General features: G+C 43.9%; 1 protein-coding gene across 1 annotated transcript in view; it reads right to left on the bottom strand.

Moving 5' to 3' along the window:
* Positions 1-2,000: 2,000 nt before the first annotated feature.
* Positions 2,001-21,012, bottom strand: part of ipmkb (inositol polyphosphate multikinase b) — a 55,315-nt gene continuing 36,303 nt past the window's right edge. Inside the window, exons 5-6 of the mRNA XM_060939568.1 lie at positions 11,144-11,225; positions 2,001-8,181 (exon numbers count right to left, since the gene is read on the bottom strand). Of these exons, the coding sequence (XP_060795551.1) occupies positions 7,694-8,181; positions 11,144-11,225 (570 nt within the window). The 3' untranslated portion in view covers positions 2,001-7,693. The remainder of the gene's footprint in view (positions 8,182-11,143; positions 11,226-21,012) is intronic.

Here is a 21,012-nt window from a genome sequence, read left to right on the forward strand (position 1 = left end):
GTTTTGTTTGTAGGAGAGGTCTCGCTTGACTCAAGCAGTCCAGATTTTGTGCCATCATCATTTGTGTATGCCGAAAATCACAATTTTAAAGCAAGGATGGAAAGGTAAAATTGTGTGCCCTCACTCTAAATGCCAACTTACGTTGACTGCTCTAACCTAGCTCCCGCCCCGTTCAGTTTCATTTCTGGTCTCTGCCTCTCGCTTTTTACGCAGCTCTGATTTCTCTTCGCTGCACTCTTTACACTATCATTCCTTTCATGCCATTACCTCCTGCAAATTGCTGTTTAATGTTGGTATTTGCTGTTGTAGCTAAAGCCACATTGCCATCACATCACTGGCATAATTTGATTAAAACAAAACGAATATGAATGTCCCATTGTTAATCAAGTTGTACATGCCCGCACATAATCATATGCATCTAAAGACTTGTAGGCACGAAGTTTTTCGTGGGTGTACACTGAAGTCTTGTCAATAAGGTACGAGTATATATCTGGCCAGGGAACTTATTAACATCGTCCGTCCACTCTTTAATTAAATGCAGATCCGGTAGGCGATGTCCACTTCTCATCTCTAGCCGCTTTATCTTGTTCTACAGGGCCGCAGGCAAGCTGGAGCCTATCCCAGCTGACTACGGGCGAAAGGCGGGGTACACCCTGGACAAGTCGCCAGGTCATCACAGGGCTGACACATAGACACAGACAACCATTCACACTCACATTCACACCTACGCTCAATTTAGAGTCACCAGTTAACCTAACCTGCATGTCTTTGGACTGTGGGGGAAACCGGAGCACCCGGAGGAAACCCACGCGGACACGGGGAGAACATGCAAACTCCGCACAGAAAGGCCCTTGCCGGCCCCGGGGCTCGAACCCGGACCTTCTTGCTGTGAGGGGACAGCGCTAACCACTACACCACCGTGCCGCCCGTGATGTCCACTTGTTAGAGTTAACTTATTTATGTAGCATTCTCGATCTTGTAACGACAATTGTCTGGCATAATCTGACAGCTCATAATGCCGGTCTATGGGCAGCGCCATTGTTTCTGGGTCCAGGCTGCGTGCGCATCCTGGCAACGGCCGGTTTGTTTACAAACATGCGAAGGGGTCTATAAGCTTGCAAACTCTTATAACTCATTTTTTCACGTGTACTGTGTAGTCTGAGGTTCGGTCTATCAGGTAGCGGTATATATCTGGATATACCAAACTAGGAATGTTCTCTATCGCTTCATCCAAACAAGCAGTAAACAAACATTGCCTCCGATAGCAAGTAAGGATTGGTTGTGAGACCAGCGATCACCATTTTCTCCACATATCTTGCCTTATGCGTACTATCATAACTTTCCGCTAAATCTGACAGTGCTGGGGAAACGATCCCACTCGACTCCTCGCTTTGCGCCATGTTCAAATGTTGCAGTCCTGACGGATCGGTTACACATTGTGAAGCACCGAGCCGGTTTGTTTTCACTCCAACATGGCGGTGTAAAGAGTTTCCGGTCACGTGACTAAGAAACCTCTATACAGCAGTGTCAACATATTTAATTCTTTCTCATCGGTCGCACCAGCTCTCTACTATGTGGTGCTAGTAAACATCAAGTCAATCCCTTGCCTGATGAGGTTCAAGACAGAACTTGATTGGCTCAGAGCATTCCCGGACACTCCACTTACACCCAGGTACCTTGGAGTGGGTCGGTAGCAAGTGTTAATATCTGCAACCCTGGGAATCAGCGGTGATGTACGAGATGATGGCCCTGAGTGATCAAGCTCGAAGTTGACCCAAGGCATTTGGGATAAGGTGAATGTAAACCTAATTTTGAGACTCCAGCAGCACTGTAGAAGCTGTACAAGAATGAACTAATCCATGTAACACTCATACTGATCTCTAAAAAGCCTCAGCGATGTACTGTTTGGAAAGATGTCCACTTAAAATAAGGCTCTGTACCATCACCGCTGAACAAGAAAGCAAAATATGAAGTGTCTCAAAGAAGAAACAAACAAGGCATTATTAAGAGGCGTTATGTTTTTATTAATAATGATAGACTTGCCAAATATACACCTAAATATACGAGTCTGATTATGACGTTATACATCTAGATTACAAAAACCATCATTAGTTTCGTCTGTTTATTCCAGGGTTCACATGAGTAATGGGCATTCCAGTACTGATCTGCAACCTGGATCATTTCTGCCAGAACCTCAAGCTTAAATCAGAAATCAGATCAGTTTTCAGATGAGTTTCTGCATTGTGAATTGCAGAATTATACAGCACATGGGAAAAATCATTCAAATGTAGCGACTCCAACCCATTTTATTGCGCAACCCTGCTGCTTCATGGGCGTAAATGAGCCTGGATATTCCAGGGCAGCAAAGATAAATTATACTCAATGTTTTCCTCATAACATGATAAAATTACCCTGATTATTTTTTTTTTTGAGACTGCGTAAATAGCACAAAAAAAAAAAAAAAGTTTTACCAAAACCAGGTTACAAAAATGGTTAAACGTTCGATTCTTCTATTTGGAGGCATTTAAAATGCAATATGCCTTTACAGTTAGTTCAATTAAACTAGTTCCATAGGCAAACTCCAGTCTAGCAAATAATTAAAGTGCTCTGAGCACCAGCGTAAATTTCAGTCAGGTGCAACTGTTTAAGAAAGAAAGAAAAAAAAAATATTACTAAAACACAGTAATAAATGAGAATAAGATTTTTAAAAAATTACAGACGAATGGATGAGTTCACAGCAGGAAGTCTGATATAGACATCATACAGTATTTCCACTTGCTTCAGTGCATGAATGAAAATAAAAATGCTGTAAATGTAATAGCAGGAACAAAAAGAAACTGGAATGCAAACAAATTCCTCAATTTAATGGTGCATGCTACAGGAAAGGAAAAAAAAAAAAAATGCATCAAGCTTGAACTGGCCCACGGCTTGTTTCCTTCCAGTTCTTGCATACGGATGTCTCGACTACTTTGAAGTCGTAACGCTAATACATTCCTGAGTGTGAGACAAGAGCCAGGGAATCAGACACACAGGTAGTTTCGACTTTGCCCCAAGACGTGCGATTCCAAGTTGGCTTTTTCCTTCAGAGCCTGACTTTCTTCTTCGGGGGACAAGCAGAAAGCATGCTCTTGTTCTGCTTTAAATCGACGGGAATGTTAAAAATCAGACAAGTCGAACGCAGCGGCAGTCGTTCAGCACAAGACAAGGTCAGAAGACGTCCTACATATACAGTATGCTCCAAGTAAAACTTGAAATGCATCGAAGAACACTTTCCAGATTTCTTGCAATCAATGAAGAATAAAGCAAGAAACTTATCAGCTTTGAGATGAGGAATACATTTCACAGATTTTTTTTTCAGTATGTCATTGTATACAGTGATTACGCACCTATATGAGTCTTGATAAAATTTGCAATGCCCTAGAATTTAAAAAGGGAAAAAAAAAAAAAAAAAGCTGCAACAAAATTAGTTCATATAAATACAATGCAAAGTTAAGGATTTAAAAAAAAAAAAAAAAAAAAAAGGGGGGTCCAATGCCTCCGGGAGGGAAAAGTTTTTTTTTTTTTTTTAAATATTTATAGCTTTTCCTCTTTTTTCCCCCTCCCCCGTTCAGTCAGTGGATTTTTTTTTTATAAAAATCAAGCTCACTATGCTGGTTTTTGCCTCCTGCACTCAAATCAATACTACGTCTGCACAGTAACGCTTCATTCACTCAGCTCAGGAAAGTGTATCAAAAACACTTTAGCAGCTGATACAGCATTAATAAAGCATGGCTTTAAAGATGGCCAAAAATGGTACGAACTTAACTCCCCCCCCCCCCCCCCATTTACGACACATAGGACAAGCTCACCAAGACGGTTTTTAAAACGCCAATAAAAATCCAAGCCTTCCCTTCATCGGCTCAGCATACTGCATCGTTACATTACATAAAATAGGATACCGTATTTACACAGGGGAATTTATGTAGACGAGTCAAAACCGCAAGTTTAAAACTCACCACAGGTAGAGCCATTATGGCAGCGCAGGTTAAAGAAACCGACAAATGTGTCCTCAGAGTCCTTACAGCATTGTGAAGCAAGACAAAACCTTATTTAACTTGTCTTGAGAAATCCAGAGAAAGGGTTAAGACGGTGTGTAAAAGTGAGAGAATTTCATTTCTGCCATTGCCAAGATAAATACCATAAATGACCATGTAATCAGTTTACCTGAGTAAAAAACTTGGAAAAAAAAAACAAAAACCCACACAGGTGCATGTAGACCAACTGCTAAACCAAATCTGTGTCCGAAATCACTCTCGTTCATTACTCCCTATATGGAGCACTTGCATGTGACGTCACAGCCGATCCAGATTGTGACAGACGCCATCTTGTCGGTCAAACGCCATATTCCGCCTTCTACTTCTGCTTTTACTTCTACCTTTTCTTCTGGAAAACCCTACTATATACAATTCTACTACAACGGCTGCAGCTACAAGCTCTCCCTACCTGTGTACGTTTTTTATGTTTTTTTTTGTGTGTATTTTTGCGTGTTGTTCGTCTGTACCGGACTTCAATATCCACTACAACCGTATGGACTTACTGGACATTGGTTTCCAGCAGAAAATGACGGTTTGTAGCGATTTCCATCGCATGCACAACATTCCGGACGAGATAGCGAGACCAGCGGGGTCTCCATGGATTGTTATCGGAAGCAAAGCGAAGGAGGCGGCGCCGGGAGCGGAAGCAAAAGCGAGGCTGCAGAGCCGGCCTGTTGATTAAGCTCAGAAAACAGCCACTCAAATCTCCACTGCTAAGCCTCTACCTCTCCAACGCCAGATCCATGTAAACAAGACGGACGATTTGGAATTACAGCTGGAATTACCTTATTCTAGTCTATAATCGGCTGGTCAGTGCTATACTCAATACTTAAGTGACTTACCCATCCAATGAGGATTCTTGTTTACAAGATGCCACATCTGAGTCGCTGACAAATCCTGAATTTCTGTAAAGATAACTGTCCAGAGATTTATAAGCACGCAGTGCTTCACCACTGAACAGCGAGGGAAAGTTAATGAGGTAATTATACACGTCCAGGTATTCCGCTGGCAGTTCAAAATCCGGTCGTGAAAACTCCGTCTGGTAAACCATAAGGGTCACTAATCTGTAGATTGTTTATTTTAGACATATATCTAGTTCTCTGTTCATTAGAAAAATGAGCCGTGTAGTCCGTCAGTTGAAATTGATCCATTCTGTACACGAGTGCAGCAGTATTCAGCGGTGTTTTTGACCGACAAGATGGCGGTTGTGTACTTTCCGGTCACGTGACTGCAAGATCTCCATAGGGAATTACTATATAGAGGACTATATAGTGAGCTCATTGGGAACACACTTTCGGACACGAGTCCGTCGCGCTGTTATTTACGTCATTACTGTCGCACAATTAAAGCGTGCCGGATCAGTCGGCTGGTGGGTTTTCAAAATAATAAAACGCATGTATTTTTGTGATAAATCCATATTATACTGAGCACGGTTCCCACATTAATCAATACAAAAGTACCTGCATCCTTTCAGTTCTTTTAAATCAAGGCTGAATACTTTCTTCTTTGCCGCTGCCTTTTATTAAAAGGTAAAACGGCCTTTTCAGATTTTTCAAGTTTTGGTCATAAAAAGAATTCCCCCCTCCAAAAACCCAGTTATTTTTGTTTAGTGGACCAAAAACTACTGAATTTGAATCACAGACTTCCAATTTTATTAGTGTTTTTTTTTTTTTTTTTTTAATAGAACTAACAAATTTAGCACCACGTGGCCCTAAATTCTCCGTTATTTTTTTCCTGCTTCCCCATGACCCAATTCAAGGTACTACGTCATGCATGACGTGGTGGGCTTTCCCCGTTCACGCAAGGCATTGTGGGATACAAATTTGAAACAGGAGAGAAAAATGGAGGACGTGAGCGTGCGAATGAAACGTGAAAGACCGACTGCAGTAACGGAAAGCCAGAAGAAAAGACGTTATGTTATATACGAAGGAAAGGAAACACAGGACCAAACTAATAAACATCGGCGCTCAGCGAGCACCTCGGTGTGATCAGCTGTTCGTTTAGTGACAGAATGATGGAACTGTCAGTGCATGGTCAAAGGTAAACCTGTAGATGCCAGCTGCAATAAAACCCAAAAGAAGGAGGAAAAGAAGAAGGTGGTGGTGGTAAACCTGCGCATGCGCACACGGACTTCCTCTGTCTGCTTGACTGTGTGAAGCGAGCGATTTCATGCACACTATTTGCTCGGGAATCCCCTCCAATTAAAGAACTTCCCAGCCACAGGATGGCCTGATATTTTTGCCGCTTTTCCACTACAAACGTGGCTGAGTCGGGCTGAGCCGTGCCGTGCTGAGTCGGGCTGAGCGGGACTGTTGGAGTTGCATTTCGACTACCACCGCGCTGAACCGTGCTGGCTGGAAGTGGGTGGACACATTGGGTGGAGTTAGCGAAAGTGGGTGGACATCACGTGATGTCGTTAAGCGGCACGAACAGTGACATCAGTGATCTTTTAAGCGGTAGTCTCACGACCCGGATAGTAAATAATAAACATGGAGTCGTTAGTGTTGCTGGTCTTGGTGCTGTGGCTTGTTGTCACCGACAACGCCAACAGATACTGGCAAGAGCGTATAGATGAGGCGAGGCGCATAAGGCTTCAGAAATTCTCGTAATTCGTAATTATTCTTCTTCCGGGTTTACGGTGTTGACAGATCCCAGCGTGCTCGCGGGGCGTGTGGGGGCATGTGAGGACACTCCTCCTCACCAATCAGTGCACAGGGGAGTGTCTGCTCACGCCCCCAGCCTCACTCAGCTCGGTTTGGCTCGCTTCAGCCCCACTCCAAAACCGTGCGAGTTTTGGGGGCTGAGCAGGGCTGAAGCGAGCTGAGTCGTGCTGTTTTGAGATAGTCGAAACACGAGCCGTGTCAGGCTGAAGTGAGCTGAAGCGAGCTGAAGTGAGCTGAAAAAGGGTAGTGGAAAAGGGCCATTTGTGAGATATTACAGAAATAAACATACATCACTAGGACCACATTTCAGAGGGAACAAAGTTTCACAGATTTTATGAAATCGAAAGGCCGTCTAGTCCTAGATCAAATTTGAGGCTTTTGAGTAATTCCTCGCTCTGCACTGTAACGTTTATTCTTGTATTGTGTCTATTTTAGCTTATTTTCTATTCTCTTACCATTTTTAGTTCTACTTGAATGTCCATTGATAGCGTTTCTTCCCCTGTCCATTCAGCCGCAACACCGGGTGCTCCTGTCCGTCGTCTGCCTTTTTTTTGTTTTTTTCAGCACGACCACAATGCATGATGGCATATATTGCTTGATTAGTGACCATCGGTTGCAAACTACTTTTCATGATGCATTGTGGGATACTACAAATCCACTATATAGGATGTAATAATGCTCACTGTACATTCGGACAACACTACAAAATAGCGAACTCACTATATAGTCCACTATATAGTGAGCAGTGAGTGATTTCGGACACAGCGCAAGCTTTTGAAATGGGTTATTTCACTGTAGTCCAGGGGAGAGAGGAATGAACATGAGAATAAGAGTAGCTACAACTTTAAAATTAAAAAAAATAAAAATAAAAATAATAATAATAATAATAATAATAATAATAATAATTCCTCTCTGATGAGATGAGCAGATCATCATGGCTGAAGAACCTTTTTTTCTTTAGTCATCCAGTATCTGCTGCAGCACCTTGAGCAGGTTCTTCAGGCCGTAGATGTAGCCGTGGTCGTGGACCTCACTGGGGAAGACGTGGGCAAAGTCGATCATTCGGACCTCCACCTCGGGCATCTCCTCCATTTCCTGCTCGCCGGGATCCGGCTGGGTGAGGCCGTGCCACGCGCTGTTGTCCTGCTTGCTTGGATGGTGGCTCTGCATGCAGCCTTTCTTGTGCAGGGAGTACATGGTGGACAGGCTCTGCTCGATGTTGTTGTTGTACTCCAGAACCCCTTCGTGCTTCTGCAGACTCCGGGTGCTGGATTTCTCCTGCGAGGTCATGGGAAGCCCCTCGTAGACAAAGAGCAGAGAGCTGGCGTAAAAGTTCAACTGGCTCTGGTTCTCAAACCAACGGAGGACACTCTTGACTTTGGCGATGCTGGCAGCGATGACATCACGGCGGAGGAGGTCACCATTGTAGAAGAACTTGCAGAGTCCTGTATTGAGGAGAGTGGCAGTTAGGGCAGGGAGAAATAACCTGTTCACCTGAGCTCGTGTCTATGATTGGACTGGCTCGATACATCCAGAGAGCAGGCTTTGAAAGGAAAACTCCACTCTGAAACATACTGCAGAGTATTATACTGAAATTTGTTGGTTGGGACTGGACTTTTTGCACTGACAGCACAGGGGGACATCGCTCAGGGCTCCCGCTGGCGCTAGTCACACTCGTCATTGACGAACATAATCCATCAGTGACGAAGAGAAAATTACGAGCAGTCAGTTATCGCTGCGACAAATGCATGTCAACTTTCACATTAAATCACAAGTCATCTTTTATAGAAATCCCTCCATTTGCCAAAATCCAACTGCGGTGAAGAGACAGCGGGAGGCCAGAGTGTAAACAACGAGCACGTGCTTGTGACCAATAAAAATTGACTACACAATGACCAAATGAGTGCCAAGCTTTTGACAAATCGCAGTGAGTCTTAATCGGCCTGGCATGGTGGTCTAATTATCTCTGCGTGAGCCAAATAACGGCGCAGTCTAAACTGATTACGTTTTTTGAGTGAGCTTCAAGCACTGAAGAGGATTTAAGGGCTCAAACAGCCACGGAGGAGGCACACTCAGAGCCCCGATCGTCCCCGAGCACATCAGACAGTAGCAGTAATACAGGGGGCGGTTAAACCCCCCGGCAAGAGACTGAAGGGAGCCGTGTTTCGCACAGCATGGTGTGTTGCGTTCCCGTGGTTAACGTACGATTTTTTTTATTTTTTAAAAAGTGGTGTCATTCTGTGTTCGGTTCGTAAATCAAACAGGAAATTCTGATTCCTTCACTGTTGGTTGGTCCAAGACTCTTCTTGAATATGTTCAATTGTAAATCAAGTTGTGTGTTGAAGTAAAGGCTAAAGGGAGTCCTAATATCTCTTGAATAATTCCCTGCTAAAATAACCTTCAGTAAGCTCAAACTAAAGAGGTTTATTTTAGCTTGATGGTGCACAGGGTGCCCAAAACCAAGTCTCTTATTCAAGGCTGGAGTGAAGCCCAAATTTTATATGGAATGGAGAGGCTGAGCTGTATCTGTACAAATAGCTGAATTGTGCCAGTTTGGTTTGTATAAACCTGTATCAAGTCGACTTTTAAGTCGGTAACTAAGGGGAAAAAAAAAAAAGACTAATAGGGTGTTCACAAGGGCGGCACGGTGGTGTAGTGGTTAGCGCTGTCGCCTCACAGCAAGAAGGTCCTGGGTTCGAGCCCCGGGGCCGGCGAGGGCCTTTCTGTGCGGAGTTTGCATGTTCTCCCCGTGTCCGCGTGGGTTTCCTCCGGGTGCTCCGGTTTCCCCCACAGTCCAAAGACATGCAGGTTAGGTTAACTGGTGACTCTAAATTGACCGTAGGTGTGAATGTGAATGGTTGTTTGTGTCTATGTGTCAGCCCTGTGATGACCTGGCGACTTGTCCAGGGTGTACCCCGCCTTTCGCCCGTAGTCAGCTGGGATAGGCTCCAGCTTGCCTGCGACCCTGTAGAAGGATAAAGCGGCTAGAGATAATGAGATGAGATGAGGGTGTTCACACGGCACATATTTGCATCGATGCTGCACCGATGTATTTTGTTGCAATATATCTTACACCAGTGTAAATTTTGCGCAGCGTTCACACATCACAAACCTGCTTACTAGAGAGAAGCGTGTTAGCACTGGTGCAGTTCCACTTGCGTTCACACGGCAGTTTCTGCGACCGTGCAATAGTAGCAAAAACTTTATTACTATCATTTCCTTTGATAGTAATAAAGTTTTGATATCATTTCCTTTTATTACCATCATTTCCTATCATTTGCGATAGTAATAATGCAGAAATTAAATATGCGCATGCGTGAAAATGTACTTCCTTTTCCCGGTTGTCATGGCATCACCAAGCGCCGGGAAAACAATGTGGATGAAGACACCAGTGTTGCCAGATATTGCTGATGTTTTCCATCCCAAAATATGTTCAAATCCGCCAAAACGCACTTAAAACTGCCCAATCTGGCAACACTGGAAGACACGCAGTTCTGTTGTTGTTGATATTCGCCATTTTGGAAGCGCAAAATACCAGGATGCAAATTATGCAATGCTCGTATGTAATCAGCTCTCCTCACGCGTAGCAAGTCTACCCCTGTAGCGTTCAGACGGCCCATTTTATATCGGTGCTGCCCCGCAAACTAGCATTTACTCCAGAGTAAATTTCTTAAACCACCTCCCGAGCAGGGTTAGATTTGCACCAGTTTAAGCAGCTTTCAGGGGCGACACCGGTATAACTTTGTACCGTGTGAACGCTCTACCGGGGCAGCCCCGGTGCTACACCGGAGTAAAAGTTGCAGTGTGAACACCCCTTAAGTGAAGAAAAAAAAAAAAAAAAAAAAAGTGTGAATATTTCTTTGACTTGATTTTTCAAGGAAAAAGGTGGAGAATATTTTGCAGAACCCAGGGGGAACGCTGATCGCTATCGCACATGCAAATCATAAGTGATCACAGTCAGCTTTCACTGTTGATGCCTAAAAATAAAAGAGCAAGAGCTTCTTTTCCTCACTCGCCATTTTTCAGCACCATATTAACGATAATTAAGTCAGGACGAGAGCAAAGTTCCAGGACGCAATGCAGCTACATGGCACACTTGCACCTAATTACACCAGGCACTCAGGATGGCTAGTAGTGATTTATTAACCGACAGCACGATGGCGAGGACACTGGGATTTGCCTAAAAGCTGAAGCACTTAGAAGCTGATCAGTGTAGCAAAGTGTACTTTTAAGTAGAGATGAAGTGAGGGCTACATTCCTATTGGCCAATGTGGCTGAACGGCATTGTGGGTAATGGAGGAACAGCATTGACCATGCGAGTCATAATCGGGGTTTATTTTTCCCCTTTAAAAAGCATGAGAATACATTATAAACACATTAAAGGTGGTGCACGGTTTAAAATCTTACCATCTTTGATAGTATCCTTCATGAGACCCCTTCCATAATGCTGGTCATAAGTGTCAAAGCTGTCCAAGCCCACGTTGTACACCTATACAATAGGGGACACACACACACACACACACACACACACACACACACACACACACACATAAAATCACATCTGTGGTTGCAAATGGTTTTATTAGAGGCTGTGAGCTCCCTCTAGTGGAAGCAAAAGGATATAAACACTAGTTACTCAATTAAATGAATAAGCAAGCAGAGAATATTGAATTCCTGTTAAATGTCCAGGAAGGAGTCAATTTAATATTGATGCTCTGCAAGTCTCGGTCTGTTAAGAGACAAGGTAAAATTTCTGGACCATCAACCAAATGAGTAGTGTAATTACTAGTAATAGCTCATTTTGCTCGGAAATGAGGCTTAACCGCTTCAAGCTTAAACTGCTTTTTTCCCCATGATCCCTGCCAAAGAACAAAACCACTTGAGACAAGATGAAAGCCTTCACACACTGGAGCAAAGCCATATGTCTTGCCATGACATTAAATGACATCATTCACAAGTCTTTCCTTTTACATACAGTGCCCTCCAAAATTACTGGCACCCCTTGGAAAGATTAGTAAAAAGAGTTGGGGGGGGGGGAAATCCACCTTTTGGTGAGGTCCTTTCATCTCACACTGAGAATAAAAGGTTGGAGATGCAGAGCAGGGCGTCCGAGACCGTTCCTCTTTACACAATCTCTCCATATCATCCAGGGTCCTCGGCCCTCTCTTGCGCTCTCTCCTCTTCAGCTCAGCCCACAGGGGTTCAGGTCAGGGGACTGAGATGGCCAGGGCAGAAGCTTGATTCTGTGCTCAGTGAGCCATTTTAGTGTTGGACATATGCTTCGGATCATTGTCCTGCTAGAAGATCCAATGACGACCCAGTTTTAGTTTCCTCCCAGAAGCAGCTAGATTTTGATTTAAAACGTCCTGGTGTTTCATGGAGTCCATGATGCCATGCACCCTAACAAGGTTTCCAGGGCCTTTGGAGGAAAAACAGCCCCAAACATCACAGAACCGCCACCATATTTTACAGCTGGGATCGGGTTCTTTTCATTATAGCCATCCTTCTTTTTACACCAAACCCACCTTAAGTGTTTATTGCCAAAAAGATCCATTTTTGTTTCATCAGACCAGAGAACACTGTTCCAGTCAGAGCGGTCATAGTGTTTCGCAAACTTCAGCCACTTATGTTTGTGGTTAACTGGCAGAAAATACTTTTTCCTGGCAAACCTTCTAAATAATCTGTTGGCATGGAGGTGGAGTCTGATGGTGGTTTTGGAGACTTGGAAACCAAGATTTTACTTTTTCTTGTAATTCACCAGTGAGCCTTGGATTTTTTTTGCCTCTCTTACCCTCCTCCTCACTGTATGAGGGAGCAAAATAAACTTGGTTCCTCTTCCAGACAAGTTTGTAACAGTTCCAGTTGGTGTCCACTTTATTATTGCTCGAACAGTAGAAACGGACATTTTAAGGCAAGTAGCTATTTTTATAACCGTTCCTTGACTTATGAAGGTCAGCACATTTCTCCCTCATTTGGTTCATGTGTTCTCTTATCTTTCCCATGCTGATGGATGACTAAGGGAATTAGGCCTCTGTCTCACCTCATATTTGAACCCCAGTTAATCAAGAAGTCATGGATGACAGCTTGAGAATTCCTACACACTCCAATCAACTCAAAAATACTGTACAATTTAAATGGGAACCCTGCTTCAGTTACACTGTGTTCACCATCATTTCCAGGGTTGCCAATAATACAGAGTGTTTCAAAAAAAAAAAAGTGATATCATTTCACAATCTAATAACTTGGCCAATTCTCCTTCAATTGACCTCAAATTTAACAGCATGTTTTTTGTTTTTGTCTTTTTAGGTATAGAAATACCATTCAATGGAAAAGAAAAAGCGTTGCATGTGTTCGAGGACGCTTGAACACAGTCGAACAAGACTGTGCAGCGTGCATTTAAGAGAGAACTCTCTAAAAATGCACTGTTACCAAAGACATGTTGCAGCGTGTTTGGCAGGAGCTGGACTCCCGACTTGACGCGTCTCTGTGTCTCAGGCGGCATGCATATTGAAAATTTGTGAAATCGTTCATGGAATCCACAGACCTTTGAATTTCTCATTCAAATTATGAGGAATAAAGCTTGTATTGCTCAACATTAAGCCTGTTCAGTTTCATTTGCCTAGACTATGTAGCTTCTGGGATATTTACATCTCAAATATCAAATTTTTTTTGAAAAAACACCCTGTAGTGGGACATGTGTTTTTGTTGAAAATAATTATTTCTTGAGAGCTTTGTTTTTCCCCCTCTCAATACATTTATTTCAATTAAAGGCTGGATTTTTCTCATGTTTTCAGTGCAAGACGAAACGACTTCACCAAAAGGTGGATTATAATAATAATTTTAGCTTTTGGAACTGGCTGAGCATCAGTATTCTGTATGAATGCATGTGTTATCAGCCTGACAGGATGAAATAATTAATTAAATAATTATAATAATCATATATATAAATTAAAAAAAAAAAAAAAAACCCGCACACAACACACACACACAGGGCGGCACGGTGGTGTAGTGGTTAGTGCTGTCGCCTCACAGCAAGAAGGTCCAGGTTCGAGGCCGGCGAGGGCCTTTCTGTGTGGAGTTTGCATGTTCTCCCCGTGTCCGCGTGGGTTTCCTCCCCCACAGTCCAAAGACATGCAGGTTAGGTTAACTGGTGACTCTAAATTGACCGTAGGTGTGAATGTGAGTGTGAATGGTTGTCTGTGTCTATGCCCATGTTTACATTAGACCGTATCAGCGGATCATCAGATTAACGTTTTTAAAACGATTAGTGTGCACACAGCAACACCAATACACAATTTGCGTGCACACAGCAACACCAATACACGGATACGCTCGGCTCCGCAGGCATCCTGCGTTCCAAATCACTCCACCCTGAACAGCGAGTGCCCTCTGGAGGGTGCGCAGTCCGGCCTTGCGCAGCTCACAGAGCATGCGAGTGAAGTGCACGAGCCACGATTCGGGACTGAGCCGCTGTGTGTGTGATCCCAGCGCATATCACTTACCACTTGCAAGTGGAAGGATGGCAAGCCTAAAGACAATCATAACTACACAATGGGCAGTATTTGCATCAGTATTTGCAGTATTTTCATACTTTTATACTCTTTAATGAAAGGTGATACAAGGCGGAAGTCCGCGCCGTTTTTCAGCAGTTGCGTCACATGACCAACGCCAGCGAATCAGGAAGGTGGATGTCACAGTGACGTTGTCCAATGACGACGCCGGCTAGAGCTCAGCACAGCGTATCCGCGTATTCTCAATGTTTACACAGCACCGGAGCTGACACGATCTGGATTGAATACGTGGACCCTGGCGGATTCCCGTTTCCCGGCGTTTCCAGGCGGTTTAATGTAAACGGACAGTGCATCCGCGAAGAAAACGAGACAGATACGGTCTAATGTAAACTTGGCCTTAGTGTCAGCCCTGTGATGACCTGGCGACTTGTCCAGGGTGTACCCCGCCTTTCACCCGTAGTCAGCTGGGATAGGCTCCAGCTTGCCTGCGACCCTGTAGAACAGGATAAAGCGGCTAGAGATAAGGAGATGAAACCACACACCCCAGATTCATATTGCTATTAATGTGATTCTTTACATCAGACCTAGTACAATACTAACCTGTCGGTACATTCATATGTCACGCTTTAACAGAGCCACTTCATTGTGCGTTACTGTGAGAATGACAGGCAACCCATATGCGCACGTAACCTGTCGGACGAGCTCTGAAGCTTCAAGTACACATTTCCTCTTAGGATATTAAAAATGGCTCAGCCTCAGCCCCACATAACTGCGATGGCTGTTGTGTAAACTTCATGATGGATTTCAGATAAGGACAAAAGAGCCTCGAGGCAAGTCTGTGGAGACTGACGAGGACTCTAGGGGAGGTGAAGGTTGATTAAAGAGATCATTCAGGCAGGCCTGAGAGACAAGTTCATCCTGTCAGGCTGATAGCACACGCATTCATACAGAATACCGATGCTCAGCCAGTTCCAAAAGCTAAAAAATTCCCTCGCCTTTCAATGATAACTAACAAACATTTATTTAAAAAAAAAAAAAAAAAACTCTCTTCTCAAAAGAAAGATCTGTTTACAAGAGGATGCATAATTTATTGGCCCATTACTCAAAGCACAGAGCTGAGTTGGATGACTTGTACATGTTCTGCACCACGTAATGCTGAGACGCTGTAGGACTCAAATGGCGGACCATGGTCCGGATGCAGCTCCAGAAAACTAGGGCTACAACTAACAAATGAAATAACATATGGAACATATATAGAATTATGCAGTTAAAAAAAAAAAAAAATTTGATTCTTCAAAGTAGCCAGTGTTTACCTTGATGATGCTTTACACACTATCGACATTATCTTAACCAGCTTCATGAGGTAGTCACCTGGAATGCTTTTCAATTAACAGGTTTACCTCGTCAAAAGTTAATTAGTGGACGAGTTTCTTGCCTTCTTCGACCCTGTGTCTGAAATCACTCACGACTCACTATATAGTGGACTATATAGCGAGTTCGCCATTTTGTAGTGCTGGCTGAAAGTATAGTGAAAATTACTACATCCTATATAGTGCACTCAAAGCATCCCACAATGCATCATGAAAAGTAGTGTACAACCGATGGTCACTAACCAAGCAATATATCCCATCATGCATTGTGGTCGCGCTAAAAGAGGGAAAAATGAAAAGGGGGGGGGACTGGGCTGGACGGAGGAAGAAACGCATTATAAAACAGACAGACATTCAAGTACAATTAAAAATAGAGGATAGAAAATAAGCTAAAATAGAATAAGTCAGATAAAATACAAGAATAAAAGTTACACTACGTTCACACTGCAGGCTGAAGTGACTCGAATCCAATTTTTTTCGCCCATATGTGACCTGTACCCGATCTTTTATTGACAATATGAACGACACAGATCCGATTTTTTCAAATCCGACCCAGGCCGTTTGGATATGTGGTCCTAATTCCGATTCCTATCCGATCTTTTCATACGCGACTTCAGTCTGAACCGCCAGGTCGCATTCATCCGACTTACACGTCATCAACAAGCCACAAACATCACTATTCTGCGCTGAAGTAGGCGGCGGGTCTCTCAAAAAAAGTTACAACATGGCTTTGATGTTCCTTTGAACGGAGGTTGCAGTCACTACCCCGCAGAACGCCTGAGCCAAAACCCTTGCCCTCTTCCTTCTCGACCTCCTCCTTAACATCAGGCTATTGTGCATGTTCTGGCTCCGTCGCAACAACAACTGCATCATCGCCAGGTACTCCATGCTGGCTACTGTCATACACAGGAAACTTTAGGTTACTTCCGTAAACACTGGCCATGCTCACTGCGTGTGACGTCGTCGTATCCTGCAATGCGCATGCGGAACACTTATGCCGCTTTTCCACTACAAACGCGGCTGAGCCGTGCCGTGCCGAGTCGAGCTGAGTCGAGCTGAGCGGGGCTGTTGGAGTTGCATTTCGACTACAACCGCGCTGAACCGTGCTGGCTGGAAGTGGGTGGACACATTGGGTGGAGTTAGCGAAAGTGGGTGGACGTCACGTGATGCCGTTAAGCAGCGCAAACAGTGACATCAGTGACAGTGGCGGAACAAGTCAGAGCCGGGCCGGGGGCGGGGCAAATGACCGGGCCCTTTATTAAAGCTTATCATAACATCATTTTAGGCTACAAAATGTCCGCAACTGCGATGTTTACCAATTTCAACACTACCGGGTGCAACTATTATTTAGTACATCAAGTCCTTCAAACGAACATGTAACTCAGAAACAAAAAACATTAGGATACTGTACATGGCTCATAATAAAACATCAATAGCCTATACTGCGCACATTATTTGAAGGGCATACGAATGAGCGCTCAGAGGTTGCAACGCTGACAGGAAGAGTCAGAAATAAAAGGAGGGCGGTGCAAACCTCACTGAATGCACTGTGTTTACCAATTTCAACACTACGGGGTGCAACTATGTTAGTTTGTACATCAAGTCCTTCAGACGAACATGTAACTCAGAAACAAAAAAAAACATTAGGCGACATACTGTACATGGCTCATAATAAAACATCAATAGCCTACTGCGCGCATTATTTGAAGGGCATACGACGAGCCTTGCGCTCCGCGAACTCGTGCACGATGCTCTCACTGATTCAGTGAGCTTTTCAGCGGTAGTCTCACGACCCGAATAGTAAACAATAAACATGGAGGACATGGAGTCGTTAGTGTTGCTGGTCTCGGTGCTGTGGCTTGTTGTCACCGACAACGCGGACAGATACTGGCAAGAGCGTATAGATGAGGCGAGGCGCATAAGGCTTCAGAAATTCTCGTAATTCGTAATTATTATTCTTCCGGGTTTGCGGTGTTTACAGATCCCAGCGCGCTCGCGGGGCGTGTGTGGGCATGTGAGGACACTCCTCCTCACCAATCAGTGCACAGGGGAGTGTCTGCTCACGCCCCCAACCTCAGTCGGCACGGTTTGGCTCGCTTCAGCCCCACTCCAAAATGGTGCGAGTTTTAGGCTACGTTTACATTACGTCGAATCAGCGGATCATCAGATTAACGTTCTTAAAACGATTCGCGTTTACACTAAAACCGTTAGCCGTGCACACAGCAACACCAATACGCGGATACGCTCGGCTCCGCAGGCATCCTGCGCTCCAAATCACTCCGCCCTGAACAGCAAGTGCCCTCTGGAGGGTGTGCACTCCGGCCCTGCGCAGCTCACAGAGCGCGCGAGTGAAGTGAACAAGCCACGATTCGGGACTGAGCCGCTGTGTGTGAGATCCCAGCGCAGATCACTTACTACTTGCAAGTGGAAGGATGGCAAGCCTAAAGACAATCATAACTACACAATGGGCAGTATTTGCATCAGTATTTGCAGTATTTTCATACTTTTATACTCTTTAATGAAAGGTGATACAAGGCGGAAGTCTGCGCCGTTTTTCAGCAGTCGCGTCACATGACCAACGCCAGCGAATCAGGAAGGTGGATGTCACAGTGACAGTGTCCAATGAGACGCCAGCTAGAGCTCAGCACAGCGTATTCGCGTATTCTCAATGTTTACACAGCACCGGAGCTGATACGATCTAGATTGAATACGTGGACGCTGGCGGATTCCCGTTTCCCCGCTTTTTCAGGGGGGTTAATGTAAACGGACAGTGCATCCACGAAGAAAACGAGACAGATACGGTCTAGTGTAAACGTAGCCTTAGGGGCTAAGCAGGGCTGAAACGAGCTGAGTCGTGCTGGTTTTTGGTAGTCGAAACGCGAGCCGTGTCGGGCTGAAGTGAGCTGAAGCGAGCTGAAGTGAGCTGAAAAAGGGTAGTGGAAAAGGGCCATTAGGTCGCTTTTCGTCCATACTGAGGATCACATACAAGTCGCATATATTTGTTAATGTGAACGACCTCACAAAAAAATCGGATTTCACAAAAAAAAAAAAAACGGAATTGAGCATTAAGCCTTGCAGTGTGAACGTAGTGTAAGAGTGCAGAGTGAGGACTTAATCAAAAGCCTCAAATTTGATTTAATAAAAGGCAGCGATAAAGAAGAAAGTATTCAGCCTTGATTTTAAAAGAACTGAAAGCTGCAGGTACTTTGTATTGATTAATGTGGAAAATACGCTCCGTATAATATGGATTTATCACAAAAATACATGTGCGTATTTATCATTTTGAAAACCCACCAGCCGACTGATCTGACACGTTTTAATTGTGCGACAGTAACGACGTAAAGAACAGCGTGGCGGAGGAGTGTCCGAAAGCGTTTTTTAATTTTACCAATGAGCTCACTGTATAGTCCTCTATACAGTAATTCCTTATATAGTGAGTAGGGAGTAGTGAACGAGAGTGATTTCAGACACAGGGAATGTGTTTGAGATCAAACAGTCCTATTTGAATTGCCCAACTGTAGTAATCCATATGTCAAGAACCACTCAACTAAGTAAAGAGAAATGACATCCATCATTACTTTCAGACATGAAGTGCCTTATTTAATAAATTTCAGTAAATTAAACACTAGCTTAAAATCATTCAATTGCCATCACTGGAATAAGTGATTACTTCTACTGGTTCATTAGCTTGCTAGGCAAACGTTAGCTACACTGCCTCTGCTCCATCATTGATGTAAGCCATAAGGTCATGAAATACTTACTTAAACCCATCACCCCTCCTGGAGCACAGGCCACCAACAACACTGCCACAGCTTCCCGTCCTGGGCCTTCCTTTTTCAGGACTTAAGTCTCTTGAGCTCTTGCTGATGTTTCTGGAGCAGGTAGATTTTTACGGTATCGGGTTGCTAACCCTATACTCAATCCTTCTCCTTTCTCAGCCGTGCCTGGGACTGGCCATGGCGGAGTTGGTCATGCAATACTGAACTAAATTTGACTTCCTAAACCATCCAAGCTGGATAGTGTACAAACACTGGCTATTAAATAAACGAGAACTACTTGTTGTGAGACGAACGATTCCTCACTTCAAAAACGCAACTCATGCCGTGGGTTGAAACACATTTAAATAATTACGATTCTGAAGTAACTTTGGGGCGGCACGGTGGTGTAGTGGTTAGCGCTGTCGCCTCACAGCAAGAAGGTCCGGGTTCGAGCCCCGGGGCCGGCGAGGGCCTTTCTGTGTGGAGTTTGCATGTTCTCCCTGTGTCCGCGTGGGTTTTCTCCGGGTGCTCCGGTTTCCCCCACAGTCCAAAGACATGCAGGTTAGGTTAACTGGTGACTCTAAATTGAGCGTAGGTGTGAATGTGAGTGTGAATGGTTGTCTGTGTCTATGTGTCAGCCCTGTGATGACCTGGCGACTTGTCCAGGGTGTACCCCGCCTTTCACCCGTAGTCAGCTGGGATAGGCTCCAGCTTGCCTGCGACCCTGTAGAACAGGATAAAGCGGCTAGAGATAATGAGATGGGAAGTAACTTTTGAGATATAACTCAAAGATGTTTTCATTTCAGGTGTTCTCTTATTACCGTGGTGCTCCTATCCCCATTTTACACAATGCAAATCGGTATTACGTAGTTTACGTCAGACACACTTTTTACTCAAATTTAATCTGAAATGCTCCCACACTATAGATGATTTTGGTCGAACGGTGTTCTCCGCCTCCACCGTGTTTCAAAAGTTTTTACTGATGCGACATAACCAGCTCCGTGACACAGCATGCAACAACATGGACCTAACAAATTATGAAATTTGTTGCCAACGATTTTTTATAATCGATTTCTTGCTGCAGCCCTACAGAAAAGCCTTTTCAGAGGACTTTTACAAACGCCATAGTACAACAGATTAACTTTGTCATTGGCTGCAACAGAGAATCGCTAAATCATATAACTTAAAACCGTGGGTTTTACAGGACTATATTTTCTTATTTTATCCTTTCTGGACCTTCAGAAGTTTTAGCTGAATTCTCTTGCTATAAGGAGAGCTTGTTTGTATATGAATATCTGAACTTCCTCTTTAATAAAAATCACCTTGACTTTGTATTTCACCCGTTAATTAAATACTTGTTTTTTCAGAAGAGAAACATTTCAAAAACATCTTTTAAACCATTAGGGACAAACAAGAAATATGGAGAATAAAATCAATTTCTATTAGGGCTGCCAAAATTAACACGTTAACTGTTGCGATTTATTTTAAAATATTTAACGTATTCAAATAAATAAAACACAATGCAGCTGCATTTTGTTTACTTCCTGTGTGGGGGCTGACCTATGACCTGGATGCAGTGAAACCTCATCCTAGCCAGAGACGATCCCTAGCTAGAAATGGAGACAAACAGTGGAGGA

Source organism: Neoarius graeffei, chromosome 14, assembly GCF_027579695.1.
Source record: "Neoarius graeffei isolate fNeoGra1 chromosome 14, fNeoGra1.pri, whole genome shotgun sequence".
In the NCBI taxonomy this organism is placed as follows: Eukaryota; Metazoa; Chordata; class Actinopteri; order Siluriformes; family Ariidae; genus Neoarius; species Neoarius graeffei.